Genomic DNA, 26,815 nt, shown 5'->3' with positions numbered 1-26,815 from the left:
GTTAAAGCACAGAACACATCAAACCAGGAGAGAGGATCCGCGCTGGCCAAACAGATCAAAACTTCCTGTCCTTGGAAGATTTGTTCTTGGTGAGTGTGTAACATAAAATCGATATGAAAGTGTGCTAGTTTAGGGGGTCTGGGGGAGCAATCAGAAGCCTAAGAAAGTTCAAATTTTCCCTTCTGCCCTTTCCCCCGGTTCTAGCTGGCAGGGTTGATCCTCGTTACAGTTTGCCCAAATATTTGGAAGTGAAATTAGGGCCCTCCTCCCCCCCAACTTATGATTTTATAGCCAATGGGGGAGGAGGTTTATTTGCATATTTCCAGTCACAAAAGCAGCCGTGCAGGGGAAACCGTGTCAGACTCAATTCCGCCTCCTCTTCCTTCTCCTCCTCTTCTTTCCTCTCCTCCTCCACCGCTTCCTCCTCTTCCTCGGAGGAAATCTGCCACTTCGGCTGCCTTGCCCTCCCCTTTCAAGGAAGACCTGCCTGCTGCCCGGCCGCGCTCAGCTCAGCCCTCGCCGTCCGCCCGCAGCTCGGTCCGCGCGCTTCCGCGCTGTGCAGCTCCAGCCCGAGGACGCGCCGGGAGATGGGGAGCAGAGCGTTGTTCCTGGGGATCCTGAGCGTGTGTCTTCAGAGTCTGATCGCCCCCCGCGGAGGGGTGGCCGCCGCCGCCGGTATGTTCTGTGTGCAACCCCCCCACTTCACCTGCAGCGGCCACTTCCAAGCGCTCCGAGGGAGGCCGGGGCGGGAGGTGGTTGGAAGTTGCTCGGGGCTGCCCAGCTCTCGTCTCGGGATGGGTCTGCCCGGGAGACGCGGGAAGCGAGTCTGCCTTCCCAGCTCGCCGCCCCGGCTCCGGTTTCCCGCTTTTTGTACCTCTCCGGGTGTTCCACGCTGTCCCTAGCGCTTGGCTGCAGCCGAGTTCCCGGGCGCGCACGGGCTTCGCCCGGGAGAGGATCGGGGAGGTAACGCGGGACACCAGTGAGGCTCCCACATGGGAGCCCGGGAGACGAAAGGGACGGGGCCAAGGTGACCCTGGCCTGGCGGAGACGAGGATCTGCGGCTCGGCTCGCCCTAGAACCCAGCGGCGCGCCGCGGGCGGGAGGTGGCCGCGTCTGGAGAAGCCGGCCGGGATGGGGAGGCGATGTCTGCCGGTTGGCTGCACCGGGCAGCGCTGGACGTGGGCCTGCTCTGGGCTGTGCGAGTGAGAATGGCCGTGGAAAGAGATGGGACCCCCGGCGCGAAGGTCCAGCCTGCGTTAGGGCGCCGCGAGGCTCTCCCGAGTCCACGCTCGCGCACGCTTGGCTTTTCTCAGCGCCCTGAAAACATAACACGCGGCTGATCCACACCACCACCACCCCCAAAAAGAGGGGCAGCAACTTGTAGGGGCGGGGTGACCGCCGGTTTAGGGGTTGCAGACTCCTGCTCTTGGCCTCCAGTCCTGTCTTCGGAGTGGGGGTTCGCCCAGGGTGTCCGGCTGCAGGGCGCAGGAGGGGTTTTCAGGGCGGGGGGGGGGCAGGGCGCAGAAGGAAGGGTCCAGGCAGAACCACTGTCACTAGCCTTGGTGAAGGTGACAGGGGCCAGATGCAAATTCCTTCATTACAGAGAAGCCAAGAGCTGCCCATGATTGAGAGTTTATGTAACTTGAACCTAGGCTCAGTACCTTAAAAGACACTGAAACCACCCAAGCAAGTCCCAAAGGGGGCAACATTGAATCTCCTCTTGGATGGTTTTGGGGTAGTATCCCAAACTTGTGTCAAGGTATGTCCTCAGAAGTTCCAGTCGGTCTGCGATGGCCAGCTTAAAGCTGTTTATCTTTCTATATTAAATTGTGTATAGGTTTGTTAGGTCAATAACAGAAGAGATTCCATCAAAGCAACAGTGGATTAAAAGACAAGTATCCTTTAAAAAAATTAGTGAAGTGTGAGGACAGTGGCCCAAAAGCTCTTAGGAACATGCTCCAATCCCCCCCCCACACACACACTTGAACTCAGGGCTTGTGTTGGCACTTGGTTGGTGCTCTACCACTTGGCTCACCAAAGCTCCAATCTGGCTTTTTTTCCTTGGTTGACTGGACATGGAATCTCAGACTTTTCTACCCTGGCTGGCTTCAAATTGTGATCCTCAGATCTCAGCCACTAGGATGACAAGAGTCAGCCATTGATACCCAGTCATGTCCAAATTCTTTTTTTTTTCCAATCCCGGGGCTTGAACTCAGGGCCTGGGCACTGTCCCTGAGCCTCTCTGTGCTCAAGGCAAGCACTCTACCACTTAAGCCTCAGTGCCACTTCTGGCTTTTTCTGTTTATGTGGGCTTCATGCATACTAGGCAAGCACTCTACCACTGAGCCACCTTCCCAGCCCCCAAATTCTTATAAGGTGACTTCTACTGTAAAACACGCACAGAAATGAATCTTTCACATTTTCAGCTTTTGCTGGGTTTCTGGTTAGTGTCACCTCTGAGTTTAGCTTCCACTCTAAAATAGGGAGTTGACAAGAATAATAGTTCTCTGCTTATACAGACACTTTAGACGTTACATTACTTAATTAAATTGGCTTTTAACCAATACATGCCTTTCTTGGCTGTAATATATACTAGAGAGGATAACTTCTAAGTAAACATGAAATGATCCACCCTCATCCTCCGCTTTTGCTCTATGTACCCTTTACAGTATGTCTCTCCCACCACAACCTCACAGCCCTTTCTCCTCCAGACTAATTCATCCAGGAGTGAAGAATGCCAATGAAAAATGTGTCACTTGGGGGGAATGAGCCACAGTTCTTTTCTGAGCTCTGGGTTTACTTACTAATCACAGATTTTCTGGGAACAGGATGAAGGCATCAAACATTGCCCTAGGGTTCTTTCTTCTTGGAACCTGTGCTTTTCCTACCTGGCCCTGATCAGGAAACTGGAAGAGCTAGGAGAGGAAGCCCATAGGGAATTTACTCAGTTCCACTGGCCACAGTAAATTTCCAGGCTAACTTCTGAGTGAAGCATGATTGGTGACAAGAGCAAACTAGCAAATGTCACCAGAGCAGAGCTTAGCTAGGGAGTGATTGATTAATAGCTGCATTGAAAGGTGGGTGTCATGTAGGGGGAAGAATTGCAATGTCAAATGTTCTCTTTCTTTCAAGCACTGTATTTTTAGTTCAGTCCTCTATGCTTGCTTTATTATGGAGGAGAAATTGGGTTATACAACTTGTTGCCTCTGTTATGTTAGCTTGTGTTAAAAAAAAAAGGCTCTCCAAACATGCCACATTCTGCTTTTCCCTTTTTCTCTGACCATCACTCGAGTCCATTTATTACTACCCATGTTGTATTGCCTTAAGTGCAGAGCTGTTCTGGCCATCAGTATAATTGATGGCTGATGGCAGCTTTGGGTCACACACATCAGGGAGATTATTCAAGACACGGATGCCATTATTTATCAGGTCTGGATGGAGGTATCATTTGAATTTGCTCATGTGTTCCAACTTAGATGGCAACAATAACAACAAAAACTATCATCAGTATAAAGTTTGGGCTAGTTCTATACACTAAATATGGTTTGTCACCACAGTGAACTAACACCTTTACAAAAGCTGAAGGCCTTGTTCATGTCTGAAGGGTCATCTGATAGGAATCAAGCTCACTCAAAGGCTAGGATTGTGAAGCTTACTGGGGGCAGTATTTGTCCATTGTGAAGACAATGTGACTCCATATTGCTGACTTTGCAGTCACTTTGAGATTGTCTGAATGAAGTGACACCATTAAGGTGTTTTATAGATGCTAGATGATCTTAGGTGAATGTATGTATATGTATTTAAAGTTCTGTTGGAAATGTACCTAAATGCTTAAGCCTACTAAATTTATTCTTTTCTTCCTAGTCGATTGTCTTAGAATGATCAAATTCTATCCTAAGCAGCTGAATGATTTTAATGATTTCCTTTAAAGGAATAAAGAAAATGTCTCCAGTGCTAACTGGCAATGAGTCACAAAGATGTTCCTGTTGGCATGACCACACTTGGTCAGACCAATCACTTTGTTCATGGCACACAAAGCTGTGTGTGTGTGTGTGTGTGTGTGTGTGTGTGTGTATGTGTGTGTGTTTCTTAGATGGAGATATCTCATTTTACGCAACACCATACTAAATCAAATTGATTATGTATGTTCACAGAAGCTTCAAAATAGAGTGAAAAATCAACTCTACGAGGGATTGAATGGATGTGAATCTAGTGCTCACATTCTAGATTATCTTTGAAATCAGAAATTTATTTTTGGAAAAAAATCAGTTTACAAAGTTACATTTTATTTTATTTTATTTTTTTGTGAGCATACTGTACAGAGGGGTTACAATTACATGGGCAAGATAATGAGTACATTTCTTATCAAGCATTGGAGCCTCCTTACAAAGTTACAATTTTTTAAAAAGAATGTTAACACTTCCACTTTTATTTTATTTATTTATTTTTTTAAAAATTTATATATATATATATTTTTTTTTAAATTTGGTTGTGGAGCTTGAACTCTGGGCCTGGGTGCTGTCCCTCAGCTCTTCAGCCCAAGGCAAGCACTCTACCACTTGAGCCACAGCACCACTTCCGGTTTTCTGAGTGGTTTATTGGAGATGAGAGTCACATGTACTTTCCTGCTGAGTCTGCTTTGAACAGCAATCCTCAGATCTCAGCCTCCTGAGTTGCTAGGATTGCAAGTGTGAGCCACGGGTGCCCAGCTAATGCTTCCATTTTAACTGAAAGAGTAGAGTCTACCCGTTAGCTAGCCTTCCTTCAAATAAAATAACTGTTAGTAAGACAATCATTGTTTTACATTGCATTCACTTGAAACAACTGGCAAGTTCCCCTTGCCATCTCTGTCAACAAGGAAAAAGTAACCTCAGATTCACCATGTAAGAATTTTGTGTTTCAAGTAAACGAAGTCTGGTTTAGAATATGCCTACAGGATAATACTTAATGGAAATATTTGATACTCAATGGAAATAACCAGTCCAGAGGCCTCCTTTGGACAACGATGGCTTACATTTGACGATGCTCAATGGTCTATTCAACACATCACTCCACCACTTTGTGACTTTTTTTTTTTTAGAAGTGTGGAAATTTCATCCTAGTTTTGGAGAAAATTCAACCAAAAGTGTGGGTTAGTAAATACAGGGTTTCCTTTTACCACTCAATTAAAAAAGGTTTTTTTTTTTTTTTTATCAAAGGGAAAAGTTAATTTGCTTGTCACATAAGCTAAAAACAGTATCTATATTGAGATACCAAAACAGATTTGCCAATCCAATCATATGACAATTCATTGCCAAATTGACCAATTTAGAAATTGAAAGGTTTTTTTTTTTTGCATCCTACATTCTATGCCACATCAATAATTATAACCATTCATCTTGGAGAACAAATGATTGATTAACCAAGATCTTTAGGTGTGTGTGTGTGTGTGTGTGTGTGTGTGTGTGTGTGTGTGTAAGAAAGAGAAAAAGAAAGGAAATTCAACGATAATTATATTACAACTGAGTTCTTTCTATTGATAGTGTCTTCTATGTTAACTTATTCATTGAATAACTGTGATCTACCTTCAGAATGTTTCCTGCTAAATCCTAGGATGTTCAGGGCTTCTTTTTTTCTAACAACAATAATACCCCTTCTGTAAGTATCTTACTTCTGTCTAAGTGCTTTGACATAGCTTCATTTCATTATCTGTGGCAAATTTCTTCTGTCTGTTTATACACTCAGATTTTAACCTATCCATTTAGAGACATAGGAATGAAGATCACACACTACAGAAATGCATTAACTTAAGGCTTATTAAGAACCCAAGAATCTCCCACCTTGGTGCTTAATGTGGGCTGGTCAGCAGGGTGGTAATGTGCTATGTGAAAGTCAAGATGGGGCTCTTATGAAGGCAAACATCTCAGTTCATTCCCTTCCTTCTTTATTCTAAAGTGGCCTTCGTTCCTTTGGGATTCAGGAAAAGTATTGCTGGGTAAGTGCGGAGTTGTCCTAGGAGCAGCCACTTCAGATCAGCTCATCCACATCTCAGCTGCAGCCCCACTGTGTAATAACACCACTGAACTTACTGACGGACCCACATCTGGGTCTGCCTGGTCTAAGCCAGCTGTTCAAGGGACAATAGAGGTTTGAAGAAGCAAATAGATTGGTATTTAGGATGCTAAATTATCTCTGAGGAATTGTGACTACAGTCTGAAAAATTGAAAAGTTGAAAACTTGCTGTTATGCTGTTAGAACACACCAAATAGAAGGAAAGATGGACTGAGTGGCAGAAACAAATAGGACTTCATATCTGACATGGTGGTGAAACTATCACATAGCCCAAAGAGTGATGCCATCTTTTTCTCAAAATGGGAAATGAAAAACCGTTGCCTTTGGAAGTAAAATGAAAGTTTGCACATGCAAATTTCCATGACAAGGTATGGATTTACCATGGCCACAGACCCATTAGCCATGCCGGTTTCAGGAAACTGGTACTTTCTGTCAGTGAGCCATGGTATAATCTGGTACAGAATCTATGGATTGAATAGGCTTTCTCACACAGAAATATACAAAGTTGGCCTAAGTTATTTCAAAGTACATCCATGATCATTTCAAAACCCACAAGAAACACCAAGGCCATCAAGTAGGGTAAGTCCTTAGAAAATGGACCAAAAGTGAATGTCATCTTAGGAATTAGATAGGGAAGTGTTATTAAATGTCAACAGCCCAGTTGATGGTAAGGAAGATCCATTTGCCAGGTTGTTAGATCATCTTTGCTTTAAAAAGAAATTGATAATCAAACATGATAAAAAATATGATAAAGAGGAGATCTAAGCTATTTGAGGTGGAGTGATGTGGGAACAGCAAAATTAATTTAGTTTTACATTTTCTAAAACACTTTCTAAAAATAAAAGAATTTCTAGGGCACTGAAAGCAGAATTTGATTAAAAATATGCAGGATTCTTTTTCACACATGAATAAAGTTAACATTGTTTTCTAGTTAGGGAAGAAAAAGGAGACCTGTATCCTCAAATAAGTTAAGGTAGAGCATATTCTTAGTGAATGGATGGTCTCAGTGAGAACAGTATATGGAGATATAAAGATTTTTAAATACCTATGGTTTAAGATGTGTGTGGTGGAGCTCACCTATAATCCCAGCACCCAGAGGCTGAGGCAGGAGGATCAGAGCTAGAGACCAGCTTGGACTACATAGCAAGATTCTATCTTTTTCTCCCTCCCACACACCTTGCAAAAACTATCTCTGGTTTAGCATAAACTTTTATTTGAACATGATCATAAAGTATTTAGCAACTTTTCCAAAATCACTTCTTTGGAATAAATGTAATCATTCATATATATATATATATATATATATGCTATAATTTAGGTAGTAGAAGTCCGTGTGTATGTATACCTGTGTGATCAAATTATTGCATATAATGAATCTCTTAGGTAGTAACCACAGTATTGTGAAATGGATTTGGGGAAATAATTATTAAAAAGGAAAATTTCCTTACGCAATTATATGACGAGAATCTGATTCTAGTACTTTTACTGTTAGTAAGTTATTTGTATGTTTACTCTTGGCCTGACTTATCAATGCTATCTTGAAATTATATGTTTCAATATGCAATCTTTTTTTCCCACAGACTAATAAAGCAAGCATCATTTTCTGATTAAATAAATTAAGGTGGGGCATATTCTTAGTGAATGGATGAGTTGGAAGAACAGAGTAAATTGAGATTAAGGAATTAGAGGTACTCTTAACTGCATTAGTCTCTTTGAGAAGACAAATATAAAAATTGTGCTATTGCTTTTATAGTAAACAGGGCTTCTTAAACTGTTTTTTTTAACCTGATGAGAAATTACTAATTTTCCATGAGATAGGTTCCATTAACCTGTGTTCCGTGTTGGGAAAGGAATCTGGTTTTATTAGCAATAGAGTTCACTTCAAATGGCCATTGTGATTAGTATATGTTGCCTGCAAATACCTGAAAAGTTTTTTCAGCATTTAGAGGTTCTCTGTCTGCCATTGGTCAGGTTGGTTTAAACTCTGAGAAAGCAAAGTTGTCCCCCACTATGATAGCTTTTCAGTAGCTTGTATCTTTGACTTGATGTGGGAGATTGTAATGTCACGAATAGGAAAAGAACTATCTGGGGTTAAGTTCTAGGCATGGCTCATCCATAACCCATTCTTTCTGATTGATTTGCTGATAATGGGTTTCTCAAATGTTTTGAGCACTGTATCCTGCCATGAGAATTGGGACAATTCCATGCCAAAGATTCCTCAGGCTCTCAACTTCTCTTCATTCCAATATCCAATTTCTGCTAATGATAAGGAAACAACTTTCCTCTCACACTTGCTTAATTGTATAACATTGATGGGAAACTTTTAAAATACGTTATTTATTGTAAAGATACTGTACAGAAGGGTTTCAGTTACATGAGTAAGGTAATGAGTATAGTTCCTATCAAGCATTGTTACCTCGTCCTTTGTTTTCCCCCTACCATCCCTTCCCTCCCCATCTTCCCAACTCCTCCCTCCCTCCCCCTCACAAGTTCTAAAGTTTGTTTTCAACACAGTGTCTTGTACGTATCATTGTTACAGTGGGTCAACCTGTAATGATGGGAAATTTTTTAAAGGTTATCTGAAATGCTAAGAGGGTGAAAGCGTAGTATTCAAAAGTATCTCTACAACCCAAGAGCCAGGAGCCAGTATTCTCTAGGAAAACAAGATTTTAACTGGGTACCAGGAGACCTGGGTTCTCATCCTTTTTCCTTTCCACCATGGCAAAGTCACTTTAGTCTATTTTTTCAGAAAAGGCTGAATGTTCTATGGAACCGCCAAGTAATAGTTCACTTCTGTGGAACTGGTGCATATGTATACACACCTAACTGGAAGGGAACTGAAACAAGTTGTCAGTCACAGGAGAGAACAGAATTGGTTAAATTCCCAGTCAAAGCTGTCTCTGTCCGCTTCACCACTGCAGAAGCAGAGGTGTCAGTCATTTTCTCTCAACCCACATTGGGTGAGCAATGAGCATTGGCAGAAGCTGCTTATGAGCTCAGCAAAGAAAAACAAACAACCCTCCAGTTCAGCTCTGATGATCTTCTTTTGCCCTTTTCCTACAGGAGGAATAGATTTTGCGGACATTGAAAGTAAATTTGCTCTGAGGACCCCTGAGGATACAGCTGAAGACACCTGCCATCTCATTCCTGGAGTGACAGAATCTGTGGCTAACTGCCACTTCAACCACAGCAGCAAGACCTTCGTGGTGATTCATGGCTGGACGGTGAGATTGGCTCTGCAGAAAGGCATGGTTTGGGGATAGATTATGCCCTAGGTAGTGGGAAGCCAGTGGGAGGTCTACATCCTAGCCTTCTACTTGTTCTCTAAAGGCTTGATAGTGAACATATGTGGCTTCCAATACCTTTCCCCAAAAGTTTTAAGCTTAATAATAGGAATAAACTAGATATCTCGGTTCTACTCCTGAGAGAATTATGTACCCAAAGAGTCTTTGTAGAAATGGTTTCTTCTCATACAAAAAGGCATGAGAAGTGGGCAACTTGAGGGGATGGGTGAGGTTGGGAGAGATCGAGAAGGAAGATTAAGGTGCAGTACTCATAAATTGACATGTTGAATTGAGACCCCTTTGTGCAACTAGTTAGAGACAATGAAGAGGCACTGTACACATAAATGGACACATTAGTCATTTGTAGATTAAAATACATTTAAAACTCAATAAAAAGAGAAAAGATGGCACGATCCACACAGTATCCATCAACAGTGGCAGCTGAGATCATTGGCTCTGAGATCTCACAAGCTCACGAGTGCTGTTCACAGTCTGTGTTCTGGCACGTGGAGTGCTGGCCAGGAGGACTGAGTTTCCCTATCACCCAGGGCCCTTTGCTCTGCAATGATAACAAAGCCTGCTAACTCTGGCTCACAGTCCTGGCTTATCTCAGAACTCAGTGGCCAGTTTTCTTGGACCATGTGGTCCATGTGGTAGGGTGGGCACTGGCTTAGCAGCATGTCTGACAACCAAAGATCTACTGTGATATTTCACAGAGGAACTGCAGAAGAAAACCCTAGAAAATGAGACTTTTTCTGTGTTGAGGAAAGTAGGTACTTGGACTCTTCACCTTTTTTGTTTGAGGTTACTTTCATCTATATTTTCTGTTGAATTGAAAAGGAAAAGATTAGCGGCTACTCTAATTATGGAGAGTATCTTGCCATTGTAGGAAAGTGAGTTTGCTTACCCTTTCCCAGGTTGCCTAACTGGGAACTACTGATAGTAAATACAGACTTAGAGCAAACACCTTGTTTGAGATAAGCTCCTGGGCCATTCAAGGACAGATGAAGGGAAGTGAGGACACTCTTCTGCCGGGCAGGGCAAGAACCCAAAGAATGCTTAGCATGTAGCATGCATATGGTCCCTCCCAGTACAGCTCAGACTCAGCTCCACTGGAACCTACGGGGATTTACTTGTTTAAAAATAGCTGCCAATTCTTTACAAACTTTAATTTGTTCACACTGAACTTTTCTCTTCCAGAGTATAAATTGGTGAAGTTTAAGTGAATTTATAAAACATACTTCTTAAAAAAATGAATGCCATGGGGCTGGGAAGGTGGCTCCGTGGTAGAGTGCTTGTCCAGCATGCATGAAGTCCTGGGTTCAATTCCTCAGGATCCCATGAACAGAAAAAGCTGGAAATGGCACTGTGACTCAAGTAGTAGAGTGCTAGCTTTGAGCACAGAGAGGCTGAGGGACAAAGCCCAGGCCCTGAGTTCAAGCCCCAGGACTGACTCCCCCCAAAAATTCCAGGAAGCTAGAATATGTATTGGTTGAAGGGAGGGAGACAGATGAACGGAGAGAGGAAAGGGAGGGTGAATGGAGTCAACACATACAATGTACATGTGTGAAAATAGAAGCAAGGAATGTAAGTGGATGGAGGGAGTGGCGGGAGAGGGGGGAGAACAATGAAAAGGGTGACCCTGATCAAGATATACAAACTGACATGTTGAATTAAACCACTTTATACAACTAAAGATAATTTTAAAATATCACACACACACACACACACACACACACACACACACACACACACACACACAGTGCAATAAACTCCAGTCTGCCATTCTAAGACCAACCCGTCTCTCCAACCCATTCAGACCTGCCTGCTAAGAAGCAGACACAGGTGCCCAGACACCACCCTCTGAGGTCGGAGGGAGACTTTCTCGTGGACTGTAGGCATGTGGGGCCTTTCATATTTATTCTCACAGTTCCTATGTGTGCCCTCTTCAGGTGACTGGAATGTACGAGAGCTGGGTGCCAAAGCTTGTGGCCGCCCTGTACAAGCGTGAACCGGACTCTAATGTCATCGTGGTGGATTGGCTTCTGCGGGCCCAGCAACATTACCCAGTGTCTGCAGGCTACACCAAGCTGGTGGGCAGCGATGTGGCCAGGTTTATCAACTGGATGGAGGTAAGGCCAGAAGAAGGAGCCTTATATGTCCAGAATAGGGCTCTTGCCTAAAATGAGACAGGCGGCTGGCCTTTCTCCTGTCCCAGATATTTCCTGGGACAATGATGTCTTCTGATTAAGCATGGGAATATTCTTTTTAGCCAAAAGGTGATTTAATGATCAGAATCATAAGACTATAAAGCCACTCTAGCGTCCCACCCTGCCCTGTCCTTGGATATTTTCAGTGGATAGATCTGCCAAGACCAAGAACAAAGTGGTCAGAACAAACAAAAGCCTGCTATTTCAGGACAAAGGGAAGAGGTCATGTCCAACCAAGTCCCTCCCCACCAGTTAGTTGGCCCATTGACATAGAATCCTTGATTTGCCCCCAGTCAGAATACCAGTCTCTCTGACCACCACCACCACCACAACCACCACCACCAACAACAAAAGAAAACATGGATGGTATTCAGCTAGATGTGGTGCATGCCTGTAATTGTAGGAAGCGAACTCAGGAGGATTGTGAGTTTGAAGCTAGCTTAGGCTACCTAGTAAGGGCTTACTTCAAACAGAAAACAAACAAATAAAAACATTACCATGTTTATTTTTTACTGTAGCTCATGGATCTTTGTTGAGATACATGGCCTAATCTCCTGTTTGGGATGAGAGAGGAATGGATTGAGCCAGAAGGGCATTTACTGGGAAGGTTTATAAGATGTGAGGTGACAGAGGATCTAAGCCCTCTGGCTTAGCTGCAGGTTTTCCTATATTCAGGGATGGCTGACTTCTTCAGGCCAGGCTTTGAGAATCACCTTTGAGAGATACCTTGAGGTGGGAAGGAAGCTAAAACTCTGACAGGGCTAAATTACTGAAACCAGATAGTTGTTGGTAAAAATAATAAGCTGTGTTTATCTGACTGAGCATAGAAAGACAAAAGTTCTTGACTCTTTTGCTCATCTGGTAAGTGGGAAAATCAGGTTGTCTTCTTGGGCCTTGGGTGCCTTACCTGTTGAGTGAGACACCGGGACCATTTGTGACTCTGACGTCTTCCCAGTCTTGGGTTTTGAGATTACAAGTCATTGCCTGGCAAACAAAACCTTAGAGAATAAAGTAATATGCACTACTTGGCTAGGGATAAAGTCTATGTTTGGGGGCTGGGAAGGTGGCTCAGTGGTAGAGCGCTTGCCTTGCATGCCTGAGGCCCTGGGTTCGATTCCTCAGCACCACATAAGCAAAAAGAAAAAAAGCCAGAAGTGGCACTGTGGCCCAAGTGTAGAGCACTAGCCTTGACCTGAAGAGCTGAGGGACAGCGCCCAGGCCCAGAGTTCAGGCCCCATGACTGGACGCCCCCCCCAAGCAAAAAAAGTCTATGTTTGTATAGATACAGATACACATATACTATAGATGTAAGTGTAATATATTTATTCCTGTATATATATATATATATAATGCTGATTTATGTGCATACATTTCAGACATACTTTCTGAGTTAAAAAAAACTTTCTGAGTTAAGCCTGCTGTTAAATTCTTACTAATAGAAGTGAGACATAATGATGTGCTCCTGTAATCAAAGATATTCAAGAGGCAGAGGTAGTAAGATCAAAGTCTGAGGCTGGCTCTGGGAAAAGTCATGAGACCTTATGTGAACAAACAAATAGCTAAAGCAAAAAGGGCTGGTATATGACTGAATAGTAGAGTACTTCCCCAGCAAGAGCAAGGCACTGAATTCAAATCCTAGTATTACCAAAAAAAAGAAGATAAAATCTTTACACTAGAGGATATACTTCTATCTCATATCTGCAACACAAAATAAGTAAAATTCATCTGTAGTAAGGCTATATTTTGAAATTTATATTTATGGGTTTTTAAATTACTTTTAGTTTTGATCTCTGGCAAAAAAAATGACAAATCTTCTTTCTTTCTTCCAAAGGATGAATTTAACTACCCTGTAGACAATGTTCATCTCTTGGGCTACAGCCTTGGAGCCCATGCTGCTGGTATTGCAGGAAGTCTAACCAATAAGAAGGTCAACAGAATTACTGGTGAGAATTTGCTTTCATCTCTCCCATCAGAGAGTTAAGGTGGCTGCCATGCTGAAAGGGAATCATAGCAACATGTTGGATATTCACATGCATATGGCATTCTTTGGTGGCATGTGTTTGACACTGAGTATTTCATGAGCGGACTCTTACTCAGGAATGAGATTGAGTATGGATGCTTGCTCTCCTGAATTTACTGTCCATCTGTAGCCAGCCCTACCACTAGAACTTAGCAGAGGTTAGCACAGAGGGTCCACACATTCCTCTGAGAAGTGTTTTCCTCCTCTCTGCGAAAGGCTTGGGAATGGATGGTATATGTGATGATTATCTACTCTCACAGCAATAGCAGGAAGGAAAATGACAGAGGGCCAATTTCAAAGGCCATTTGGAAAGATGACAGTTATTGAAAGAGTGTTGAGGGGGGAGGGGAGAGTTAGATACACAGAGCGAGGAAGGACCCCACCACTGCTTAAAGGTTTCGTAGAGTCAAACATGACACGCAATAGGATGCCAAGCCATGCTGAGTCACTTGCTGAAGGGTCTCAAATCTCAGTGATTCTTGTGGCATTTACCTGTAATGCTACCACTCTGAAGGGTGGTGAGGCAGGAAGATTACAGATTTGAGGCTAAACACACACACACACACAAACATGGAAAGAGAGTGAGACAGAGACTCAATTTCCACTTGAGGAGAGCCAAGCCTACTTTCATCACTCTGTCTTAGTAATCGAAAGACCCAATTCCTGTGGACTGGGAGCCAATAAGAATCTAAGTGGCTGCCAGTTACGTCCAAATGAGGGTCCACAGGATGCTAATGTGACTCCCGGGAACACTAAAACTAATGGAGGTTGAAATGTCTTTGGGACATTTTTCTCCATCAAGGTCTGGATCCAGCAGGCCCTAACTTTGAGTACGCCGAAGCTCCCAGTCGTCTTTCTCCAGATGATGCGGATTTTGTAGATGTCCTGCACACATTCACCAGAGGGTCACCTGGACGAAGTATAGGGATCCAGAAACCAGTAGGTCATGTTGATATTTATCCTAATGGAGGCACTTTCCAGCCAGGATGTAACATTGGGGAAGCCATCCGCGTGATTACAGAGAGAGGCCTTGGAGGTAAGTATGACTTAGTAGTCAATTAAAAATGAGTTTTTTTTAATGTCTTGTTCACTAGCCTTAGCGTATATAATTTGCCAATATGTTTCTGAAGACTCCTACCTGTCTCAGATCACCTTAGAGCAAACTGGCCTTCTTATCTTTCTTTTGTTATATTGTGAATTACCGTGAGATCTGCTTTTGCGGTTGCAAAAGGAAGTAAAGATGTGATTTAGGCAGGAAATCTCTGGCCACCATAAGAGCATCATAAAATGTCATCTGAATACTGTTGTTATAATTTGACTCATAGAGTGATATTGAGTTTTACTGAAAGATGTTAAGACTTCAAAATGGCTTTCCTTGGCTTTTCTAAGAGAGGCAAAAGATTAATCATGCTCTGTGGTAAATCTCCTCAATTTAATGGGGGGAACAAAAAGAACCTTAAGATTATCTTAATACTTCCTGTTAGCCTGTGGTGATTTGTGGCTTACTTTTAAGGGCCCTGTGCATACTTTCTGGACATTGGGACTTGCCTTTATTCACACACTAAGTATACATGTGCTAGAACACCTTGCATTATTGCTTTTAATTAAAAATTATAAAAGCTTATGGGGATAAATATATTCTTATAACATTACTGACTGTCCCTGAGATTCATCTGATGTAAAAATCCTAAGTAGGGTACAACCCTCCATTATTCACAATATGCAAGATAAAATACTACTCATTTAATGTTTATCCCCTTTATGATGTGGTGTCTAGAAGTAGTATTAGACATTTTCAATATAAGAAAAGAATGTGATAATCTGGGGAGAATCAGCTACTACCTTGGATGTCTTTTATTATGGATTTATAATATTAATAAGTATTAAGCAGCAGAAAAACCAGAAGTGCCCTGTGAAATTGCAACTTGGACAAACTTGGCAGTAAGTGGGCAGGTGCTACTCAGAATGTCCCATAACACAGAGCCTACAATTACCAATGTATAGCACCAGAACTTAGGGTCATTTGATTTTACCACTATGCCCATCTTGTTTTAGACATACAAAACAAAACATTCATTGTGGATTTCTGCAGACTTGAAATTCCCTGTGTGGCTCTTTCCCCAGATGTGGACCAGCTGGTGAAATGCTCCCATGAGCGCTCCATTCATCTTTTCATTGACTCCCTGCTGAATGAAGAAAACCCAAGTAAGGCTTACAGATGTAATTCCAAGGAAGCCTTTGAGAAAGGGCTCTGCCTGAGTTGCAGGAAGAACCGTTGCAACAATGTGGGCTATGAGATCAACAAAGTCAGAGCCAAAAGAAGCAGCAAGATGTACATGAAGACTCGTTCTCAGATGCCCTACAAAGGTAGGCTGAAGGCTGCTGTAGACAAAGAAAGTCAATTGGTCTCATTTTTGTCATGCTTACTGCACTACATTGACTGATTCTTTCCATTGCAATAGAGTTAAAGAAGTAATCTAACCACCTTGTGCTCCAATTGATAATAATAATAATAATTGAATTGTAACTAATCCATTTCATAGATGCTCCCAGTTCCCATGAAGTAGAGACCCAGTTCCCAGCCTGAGGCTTCCAGCCCTGCTTGCCTCTCTCCTAGCCAGGGGTTTTAGTAGAGATGGGAGGAAAAACATGAATGAGATGTAGATATTCATGCTCCTGCCTCAGAGGCTCCCCCTACATCTGACTGCCTTAGGGAGTGGCTTGTAAGGCAATCCTTAGGGCCCCACTGTTGATGTTTCAACAGAATTGGTCTTGATGTGAGCCTCACACACAGGGGGAATAAAGAGGCTGGGTCCAATCCTCTGACATGATACTGAGTAGGGTTCGTGGAAATACCATTGAAATGAGAAGAAACATGGCTTCCCACAGGGATGTAGCCACAAATGCCAAGTGTGCTTGGCAGAAATGCTAAGGGACAGGCTGGCAAAGGCAAGTGGATCATGGAAAAAGACTCTCAGGGCTTTGATTTGTTCACAGTACTCCATCAAAGATGTCTACCTTCTAGGACTGCTAACTCAGATACATGTAGGTTTTACATGCACTGTGCCTGTGCTTTTTTTTTTTTTCTTTTTTTTGCTGGTGCTGAGGCTTGAACTCTGTGCCTGACCCTCTTTGTACTCAAGACTAGCAGTATACCACTTGAGATACAATACCACTTCTGGATTTTTCTGTGATTAACTGGAGAAAAGGGTCTCACGGATTTTCCTGCCCAGCCTGGCTTCAACCTGAGATCTCAGATTCTTAGCCCTCTGAGAAGCTAGGGTTACAGGCATGAGCCACTGGTGCTCAGCACACATGTGCTTTTTTTTTTGAAAAGGAATAGCATTTAAGGGTTACACTCTTAAGGTGTGAACACTGTCCAAGGGAAAGAAGTGTTTCCAAGCCACAAAGATGGCTCAACCTCCTGTCCACTTCCTGATCGGTGCCTAGTGCAATGTGCTTTGTGGGTCTGAATTGCCTGATTGTTCCTAAGCTCTGCTGTTCCCCTGAAAACTGATGTTTTTGTTGCAATTTCTGCCCTTACAGTCTTCCATTACCAAGTAAAGATTCACTTTTCTGGGACAGAAAGTGACACGCAGATCAACCAGCCCTTCGAGATCTCTCTTTATGGCACTGTGGCAGAGAGCGAGAACATTCCTTTCACTCTGTGAGTAGTCTCAGGACACTTCTCCAACCTGTGGCCTGACCACTGCTTCCCTGCTGATGCAGTCCTGGGTCTGAGAAACAGAATCAGAGTCCCAGCTAGAAAACACGCCCCACTCCTTCAAGAAATTAGAATTTCACAACTGAGAAAAGAGAAGTTCCAATTGCCAATTTAGTTTTATTTAAATTATTGATTATCCATTAATTATTAATTTATTAACCATATTTGTTTAATTCATTTATGCTTTATTTTCTTTGGTCATTTTGGGCCTGTTTGTTACTTTTATACAAAGAAACAAAATGAAGTTATTAAATTCCCTCCAAAGATTTGATATAATAGGCTCAAGTTGTAATTCAATGATGGAGTAATTCTGTTAGCATTTGTAAGACCCTGGATTCCGTTCCTAACATGGGAAAATTTTTTTAGGAAGATGTTGGGTTCAAGGGTAGCCTGACCTCCATAGGTAGGAAGACCGTATCCCAAAATAAATAAATAAATAAATTTGACATGAAAGAAAACAAACAATAGTATCAGGAAACAATGTCCAAGTACCAACATAACAAATACAGTAATATAAGGGGAGAAAAATCACAAGACACAGCCTTACCCCTTACCATTGATCAAAGAAATATGAAGTTAAGGAAATTTTATGATACCTTTAGTAATGCCTAAGTATATATATCCTCTAAAACACCCATTGATTGTGAGGTGGTAAAGCAGGATACATTATTCATTTCTGGAACCTTCCAAGTAAGGAAGGCAGTGAGGAAATAATTGTCCATAACTTTAAAATGTAACCACACGGAATAGAATAGTCCTTTAAAAAAAGTATTTATCCTAAGTACTGAATTGTGGTTTAGCAAGTCAATTAAGTCAATTTGGCCTTTGAAGAACTATTACTACAGAAAACTAGGTAAAATATGGTAAAGAAAAAAAAAGATCTTACATGAAAGGAACAAAAAAGAGTAAGGTAGTGTGTACATAGTTTGACTGTAATTTGGTAGAAAGGAATTTGGTAGAAATAATTAATGCATTACATACAAATAAATTTACATATCAATACATTAAAAGGAGTATACGAAGCTAAAGATTAGCTAATGGATGTTTCCCCTTTAAAATTGTATTGAGTATTTATAATTTATTAAATGCTATTGACATTCATTTAAGGTTTTCTGTAGGACATTTTTTACAGTTTAAAAATAGGGCCCAAACAATAAAGCTATTTCCACTGGGGGAGGAGAAAAAGCTGATTTCCAGAGCTAACTGAATGAATGTGTTGTGACACTTTATTCAGGCCAGAGGTCTCCACAAATAAGACGTATTCCTTCCTGATTTACACGGAGGTGGACATCGGAGAGCTGCTAATGATGAAGCTGAAGTGGAAGAGCGATTCTTACTTCAGTTGGTCTGACTGGTGGAGCAGCCCTGGCTTTGCCATTGAGAAGATCAGAGTAAAAGCAGGAGAGACACAGAAAAAGTAATTAAGTTGAAATCTTTTCATCACTTCAGATTCACCCCAACAGCATTACACAGGGACAGTATTTCAAGGGCCTTCCCTGTGCAAGTGTCAGCTTATCAGGCCTCTCTCCAGTACTCTGTGGCTTAGATTATGATACCTAGAATGGTTTGGGGGTATTTGCTATCATCACACTGAAGAAATAATGTAGGTAGAATATCCTTGTGGGAGAAGACACAGCCATTGAGGCTTCGTGGGTATGTGTCCATAGAGTCTGATGTTAATTTTAAGCAGGTGTTGTGGTGTGCCTGCATTGGAGCTGCAGCCCTTCACAAGAGTGATATCAAGTGTAAGGTCTCTGACATCATGTTGGTGCTCAAAAAGATTTGATGGAGTACTTTGGGTTTTAGATTTTTCAGTTAGGGAAAGAAGTATGTTGATGTAAGGAATATGCAAGGTCTGAATATGTCCCAGTAATTTGGAATGAGAGAGGATTAGAAACCCAGAAGCTCAGAATTCACATTTAGCACTGTTTCTTTTTAAATTCTTTTTTTTTTGGGGGGTCTGGTCATGGGGCCTGAACTCTGAGCCTGGGCACTGTCCCTCAGCTCTTCAGCTCAAGGCTGGCATGCTACCATTTGAGCCATAGCACCACTTCCGGCTTTTTTTTTCTGCTTATGTGGTGCTGAGGAATCGAACCCAGGGCCTCATGCATGCAAGGCATGTGCTCTACCACTGAGCCACCTTCTCAGCCCCTCTTTTTAAATTCTAATTCTACTACACCACCACCACCACCACTACCACCACCACCACTACTACTATCTTTAAGTAGTTGTATAAAGGAGTTGCCATTTAACAAAGCAGTTTTTGAGTATATATTGATTAATGACACCCCTTTCAACATTCTTACCCATCCCTCTCCGACCCATCCTTTCCCTCATTCTTCTTAATTTTGTAGGATATACATAGGATTCTTGTCTGCATTTTCCCTCTCTTCTCCTTTTCAAATGTCTGCTCCTTATCCCCTTGATCACACCCCTTTGAGTATCTGGTTCCTGGTGTTTTATTTTGCTAAACTTGATTTTGGCTTCTTCTTTTTTTTTGTTTGTTTGTTTTTTTGGGTCCGGTCGTGGGGCCTGAACTCTGGACCTGGGAGCTGTCCCTCAGTCTTCAGCCCAAGGCTAGCGCTCTACCACTTGAGCCACAGTGCCACTTTCAGCTTTTTTTTTCTGCTTATGTGGTGCTGAGGAATTGAACCCAGGGCCTCAAGCATGCAAGGCGAGCGCTCTACCACTGAGCCACCTTCCCAGCCCCTTGATTTTGGCTTCTTAAGATAGCACTATTTTTTGCTTACATAAAACAGTTATGTCTAACATTCAAAGTCTAAAAACAAACCTGGCTAAGACGAGTTACATTCCAAGATAATCTCATCCTCTTTCCTCAGGCACATCCCACATGCATCTACAAAACAAATTGTACATAAAAACAAATGAACAAAAAAACAAACAGCTTTTTTCGGGGGTTGGGGATTTAGCTCAGTGGAAGTGCACTTGCCTGACAAGTGCAAGGTTCTGAGTTCAGTCCTCAGCTCTGAGAAAAACAAAACAACTTTTGGATGGAAAAACTATATAAACCTGTTTCCTCCAAGACTCATTAATAGCTGATTCTCCAGTTCCCTAATGCTGAGACAAAGAGGTGTGGACATTGGTCTTATGTTATCTCTCAGAGAAAAATCTTGTGATTTTAAAGCTGCCCCGGGCTGTTTATAAACCTATCTAGATTAATTAGCTTGTGTGGGTTAGGCCTCCAGAGTGAAATGTGACCTGAATGGTATATTGACTAGAAATCTCAGCACAAGTAACCAGAATGATTATTCAGGATTTCAGCAGCCTGACATTTTGTTGAATAGTCTTTTTGATTTCTCCAGTTGGTATATTCACATCCAATTTCTTCCACAGGGTGATCTTCTGTTCCAGAGAGAAGGTGTCTCAGTTGCAGAAAGGAAAGGGCTCTGCAGTGTTTGTGAAATGCCATGACAAGTCTCTAAAGAAGTCTGGCTGGTGAGCATCTTGGATAAAACTTTCTGAGCATCCATGAGAAGCATTGCTCCTTATCCCATAGCTACTAACTGGTACCATTCTTTGAACAGAACCTTCAGGCCATCTTTCTCAGTACTTTTGCTTATGTATCAAAGGGGTTCACATGCTTTGTATAGTAGTTATTTTTCTTTTTCTCAGTCATGACTGTCATTCAGGGTAGGTACACAATTTACTGTAGTTGTTCACAGCTACCCCCCAAATCCTCCACTTCTACATTTCCTAATGCTGCACTTTTGCTACCTTTATTGATACTGACTGCAGAGTATGTGGCTCAGGCTTAGCCCTGGCCAGCATGCCTGTGGGTGCCGCTCTTCCAAGCATATATCTAGGGATAAAAATGGCTCCTATGGTTGTTGGGTGCTAGCGGCTTCTGCCTGTAATCCTAGGTGCTCAGGAGGCTGAGAGCTAATGATTATGGTTCAAAGCCAGCCCAGGAAGGAAAGTTCATAAGACCTGTATTTCCAGTTCCACCAAAAAGGCACAAGCTGTGGTTAAAGTGGTAAACCAGAGCAACAAAGCTCAGGGACAGTATCCAGGCCCTGAGTTCAAGCCCCAGAACTAGTGCATTTGCTCATAAGCATGTGCATGCTCTCTCTCTCTGTCTCTCTGTCTCTCTCTGTCTCTCTCTCTGTGTCTCTCTCTTTCTCTGTCTCTATCTCTCTCTTCCCCTTCCCTGTCTTCTTCCGTCCCTCTCTCCCTCCTTCTCTCTCTCTCTCTCTCTCTCTCTCTCTCTCTCACACACACACACACACACACACATACACCCACAAGTCTCATGGTGTCAGCAGTAGTCATAGAGTCTGAATTTTCCAATGCCACAAGACTCCAGTACACAGAACCAGAGGGGCACAAGGCACACACCTCAGAACCTTGGGGATGGGGAGCGGATGGACAGAGTGTGGGAAACTGCTCTCCTTTCTATCTCAAAACAACTGCTGGCTCATTCCTACTTGACCTTTAAGGCTAATCCACATGGCAGCTGTCAGCGGAATCTTTCCAGAACGTCAGTGCTAAGTGGAGACCAAGCATGTGACCTTCCCCTCTCCTCTCCTGAGTCCTCAAGACATGTCATTTTCATTCCTGAAGGCCCTCCAGATCCAAGGGCTAATTGGTTACACATATAAAGGGGAGAAAGATCCTTCCATACAAAATAGTGACTCAAGCCTGTACTGGTGGCTCACACCTGTAATCCTAGCTACTCAGGAGGCTGAGAGCTGAGCCAGCCCAGGCAGAAAAGTCCATGAGACTCTTATCTTCAGCCAACTATTCAGAATAAGCTGGAAGTGGTACTGTGGCTCAAATGGTAGAATGCTAGCCTTGAGCATAAAGAGGCACAGGGACAGCCAGCACCCAGGCCCTGAGTTCAAGCCTCATGCCAACCAACCAAACAAACAAATAAATAAAAGGCAGTGACCCAAGAAACAGTGACAAAAGGCTGGTCCCAGCATCACCTGCAAATAGAAAAAGCAATTGCTTCTTCTAGATTACATATGGACAAAAGTACACAATAAGAATTACCTCCTCAGAACATGATATATTAAAGACCTTATGAGGAACTTCTCTTATTTGAAATCTCTATTTGATACCTAATTTGTACATATTCACAATAAGTTGACTAGAGAAAATAGACAAAAAAATGTCATTTAAGACTCTATCACCCATGGGCACCTCCAATTAACAGTTTGATTTGTATCCTTTCATATTTTGTAATATATAAGATTTATCTTTTATTTAGATCAAATTATGGAACTCGAGCTATGGCTCAAGTGATACAGTGCTGGAGTCTACATTTCCCTGTTTATTCTCACAGGCTTTGTTCTGAATTTGCAGATTAATATTTTTTTATAACCTTAACAATGATGAAGATAAGAGGAGCCAGTAGTGTGGGAGGACTTTCTAAAATACTAAGAAGAGATAATAAATTGTCCTTTTTTTCTTATTGTTTTTTCTTTCCTCAGATACTGGGTAAATGTTCAGAAAGAAGAACCATTCAAGAGTTCTGTAAAGAATGGAGTCAACCAAGTCAATTTAACAAAAGATGCCCTGTGCTTTGAGTATTTAAAAGTAGATTCTCCTGAGTATTACTCAAAGCTCCATCCCAACTCATTAAATTAGGAGACAGTCTCAAATGCTAAAAAGCGGCTAATTGAAGATGAGGAGCCTAGTGGCCAAACAGCATAATCTCCAGCATCACAGACAGCAGATCTGAGACGCACTACATTTGTTTTTTGTTTTGTCCTTTGAGAAAGAAAAGATTGCTGGTGCCCATAGTAAAATAAGGTTCTTTCAGGTGGTATGTTTGGACATTGTCTAGAATTAATTAGAATCTCACAGTGTAATTAGAATTTGAGAGTTTGTGGGAGATGGGGGGTTAAAAGCCTTCTGAAATATTGCTCCAAGTTTGAATATTGGAAATTGTTTTCTGTGGTGTGAGTCAGGTGCGTTTATTTATCAGGCAAAACACCTGATCTTTCTGAATAGTTCTCTCAACATTGAGATATGGTTCGGCAGTTAACTGGGGACATGTGCCTTGGAGATTGGGTGAGAACACAGAGCTGATCAAGTTCCACTGTTGGCTTATGCTATGGTCATGTTACAAGGGGGAAGCAGTACAAAACTGAGATCAAGTGCTTCTTCATAGACTTGATATTTTAGTCTTTAATCTCTCTCCCTCATTTCCCCCCTCCTTTGTCTTACTATTATATTTGAACTGTTCACAAGGTAGATGTTGAAAGGGAGCCTGTAACTCTCAGCTGGCACCTAGTTTGAATGGTGCAGAGAAGAAAAGAATACCCTAACTTCATTATCAAATTTCTTTCATTGTTTTCATCTATTTGGAATGATCGCTCTTCAGTTTTAGCTTGGTCACATCTCAGTAATAGTTAGAGAATGTGTTCAAGTTCAAATTTTGCATTGTGTGCTACAAATTTAAATGAGAACCACTTTGCTAGGTCAAAAAGTAGGCTCATTATTGTACACTAACACATAAGCAGTCTTATAAACCACTGTAGCCACAGGAAGTGCCAGGAGGGTTGTCATTTTTTAACAACTAATCAAGAGTGAATGAGCACTTATTTATAAACTAGAGCTCATATTTTCAAAATGCTTTTTTCCTATATATTAATATAAAATAATCAAGAAACCAAGTTATCTCAGAAGTTAGAGCTGGGAGCCCAAACTATGAATGTGTGCAGGAGTCTGGACATTTACTTACCACATGTATGCTTGTCAATCATTATTTGGAAGGTAAACAATCAAGATGGGAATTGGCACATATCAGAGTAGCAGTAGCTCCCGACACACTGGAATGTCAACTCTTCGATGGAGAAAGATGACTGTGTCTGTATAATATTGGACAAATGTTGTCATTGACTCTATCAGTCTTGGAATGCATTCTAACAATAAAATGATGTATGATAATGTCACTCGCATCCCCTTTATTGCTAATTCATTGATTTTGTGGATTCAGGTTTTAATTCAGGGTGCATCAACTTAAAAGATTTAACAAAACCGTGCCTGGCACTGGGATCTCTGACTTCTAAAGACTCTGCTATACATATCAATGATGCTTTGGCTTTAATATTTATTAGCTGTAAATATATGTGTGGGTGGGTGTGTAAGAGAGCTTGTATATCTTGGAAAGGTTGTTTTTGGTTACCTGCATTTATAGTTGTGTGGTGCTTTGTACATATTTTCTTTTTAGTGTCGGTCTCCCTGACAACTTATTCTTAAATAATATGATGAAATTGGCTTAAAAATGAAAGAAACTGACTTAACTATGTGAAGAAATGGAATCTACTTTTAATAAAATTGACAAAAGTTTATTACAATACCAAGTAATTATTTTGTATCATTTCAGCCCTTCTCAAAAAAAAGTAGATTTATTCTTAGGTCAGATTCATTTAGCAAAGTTTGAGTAACCATTGTCCTTGGTCAGGATAGTACTTCCAAGAATGACAGTATGCATGTGTTGTGCTGACATTTGTCTAAAGCTCTACAAAGTCTTAGCTGTCTGTTAACTATGGAGGGAAATAATACAGAACGTATTTTGAAATAGAATTTTCCTTGCCTCCAGTATGCTGTTTCAACAATAAGGTATTATATAAATGCAAAATATCATTTTCTAGGACACATTTCATATACAAACATATCACAATAAGTTGACCATTAGAGGCTATGCATCTGTGTCATCTTCTCCTCTGTGACTAGTGGCCCAGTACACCTGGTGTCCAGGCATCTCAGTAAGTCCACTCTGTAGGTGCTGATGAATGTATCGCAGTATCTTTCATTCTTGCAATGCTGTAGACACTGAAGAATTTCCTGTCTGGGAACTAAACATGGCTGCTCACATTCTGCTATCAGGTTTCTTCAATGGCTCCTGTGTTTTGCTTCTCAAACCCTTATGCAGTTCACGAATGTACATTGATCCATGAGACCAATAGCACAGAGTATAAGCCATGATATCTTATACCCCAAATGAAGACCTTCAGCTTCCACTGTGGCTCCTCTCCTCTCTGGTTTTGTCTGTCAGGGGTCCATGCCCTGGGGAAGGCCATGTGACTGATTCTATAGACAGCTAGCTCTCTGTGATGCAGAACTGAGGCCTCTAGCTCACCTTAGCCCCATGAATGAACTGAACGGTACCCGATCCAGTCAAGCTTGGAGAAGAGAAGCCAGGCCAACAGCTTGGCTATAACTTTGAGAGATACCCTGACCCATTTCAGCACTTCCAGATTCTTTGCCCACAGAAATGGAAATAACAAACGTTGATTTCTTAACCTGCCAAATGTTGGGTTAATTTGTTAGGCAGCCATAGATAAGGAACCTAAATCCTCAATTATTTCTTAGGAACAAAACATTTAGACAATCATATTTTGGACAAGTGTGGTGGCACACACCTGAGATCCCAACACTGAAGAGACTAAAGCTGGAGGATTGGGAATCAAGGCCAGCCTGGAAGAAATAGAAGGCAGTGGACCATAATGGATAATCAGCTCTGTGGTCTTTATGCTTGTAACTGAAGTGGGGAGATCAGGTCTGGCTAGCACCATCTTGACCACATGGTAGATGATAGGGTCTGGCATCTTGTCTTCATGGTGGCAGAAGGTGAAGCCCTTCCCTCCCTGCACCCAGGTGATGGGCATGCCTGAATCCCTGGAGGCAGGGGAGGAGACTTGGATGATAGGTTACTAAACCTGTCAGTCCAGTGCTTGGGACCTCTGGCCCTTACCCTATTTAGGCCCAGACCAGCTCAGGCACTAGTAAGCCAGGGCACGTGTCCCTCCATGTTAGTGTCCTGTCTGCTGTCTCCTGTCTCCTGTCTGTTCTCTGGTCGCCATGCCATCCCATTTCAGCTCTCCATTGGAGTTGGTATTGTTTTTTTTTAAATTTTATTTTATTTGTGAACATACTGTACAGAGGGATTACAATTACATGGGCAGGATAATGCATACATTTCTTACCAAGCATTGCAGCCTCCTCCTTTGTTTACTCTTCACATCCCTTCCCAGCCTCCCGGAATTGGTATTGTTTTTATTCTTTCTTTCCTCTCTAGTCTTCATGGCTCAGTTTCCTAACAGTGTTAAGTGAATATGCTGGCTGCTAGTCCTTGAGACAGGAGTCTACCTTACAGATGCTAGCCTTGTAATAAAGACTCCTGAGGGTTGGGAAGGTGGCTCAGTGGTAGAGTGCTTGCCTCGCAAGCATGAGGCCCTGGGTTCGATTCCTCAGCACCACATAAACAGAAAAAAAATGGATGTGGTGCTGTGGCTCAAGTGGTAGAGCACTAGCCTTGAGCTGAAGAGCTGAGGGACAGCTCCCAGGCCCAGAGTTCAGGCCCCACAACCGACCAAAACAATTAAAAAATTAAAAATAAAGACTCCTGATTCGACTTCTCAAAATGTGTCTTCTCTGCTGTCTTGCCATACAGCATAACAATCCCAGGTTTTGCACTTATAAACAATGTGCTTTTTCTACAGAATAGTATTATTTATAGGCTCCTACAATCCAATGGGATTTGAGACTAACAATA

General features: G+C 42.1%; 1 protein-coding gene across 1 annotated transcript; it reads left to right on the top strand.

Moving 5' to 3' along the window:
- On the top strand, window positions 1-24,616 carry Lpl (lipoprotein lipase). Its single transcript, XM_013025537.1, has 11 exons — window positions 1-89; window positions 478-675; window positions 9,115-9,275; window positions 11,288-11,467; window positions 13,377-13,488; window positions 14,368-14,601; window positions 15,690-15,932; window positions 17,112-17,232; window positions 18,524-18,706; window positions 20,644-20,745; window positions 22,743-24,616. Coding segments are annotated over exons 2-11 (1,425 nt in total). The 5' UTR covers window positions 1-89; window positions 478-587; the 3' UTR covers window positions 22,744-24,616.
- The last annotated feature ends 2,199 nt before the right edge of the window (window positions 24,617-26,815 follow it).

This window comes from Dipodomys ordii, unplaced genomic scaffold (genome assembly GCF_000151885.1).
Source record: "Dipodomys ordii isolate 6190 unplaced genomic scaffold, Dord_2.0 Scaffold4, whole genome shotgun sequence".
Lineage (NCBI taxonomy): Eukaryota > Metazoa > Chordata > Mammalia > Rodentia > Heteromyidae > Dipodomys > Dipodomys ordii.
The sequence above is the reverse complement of the archived record's forward strand: the minus strand, read 5'-3'. Positions and strand labels throughout refer to the sequence as shown.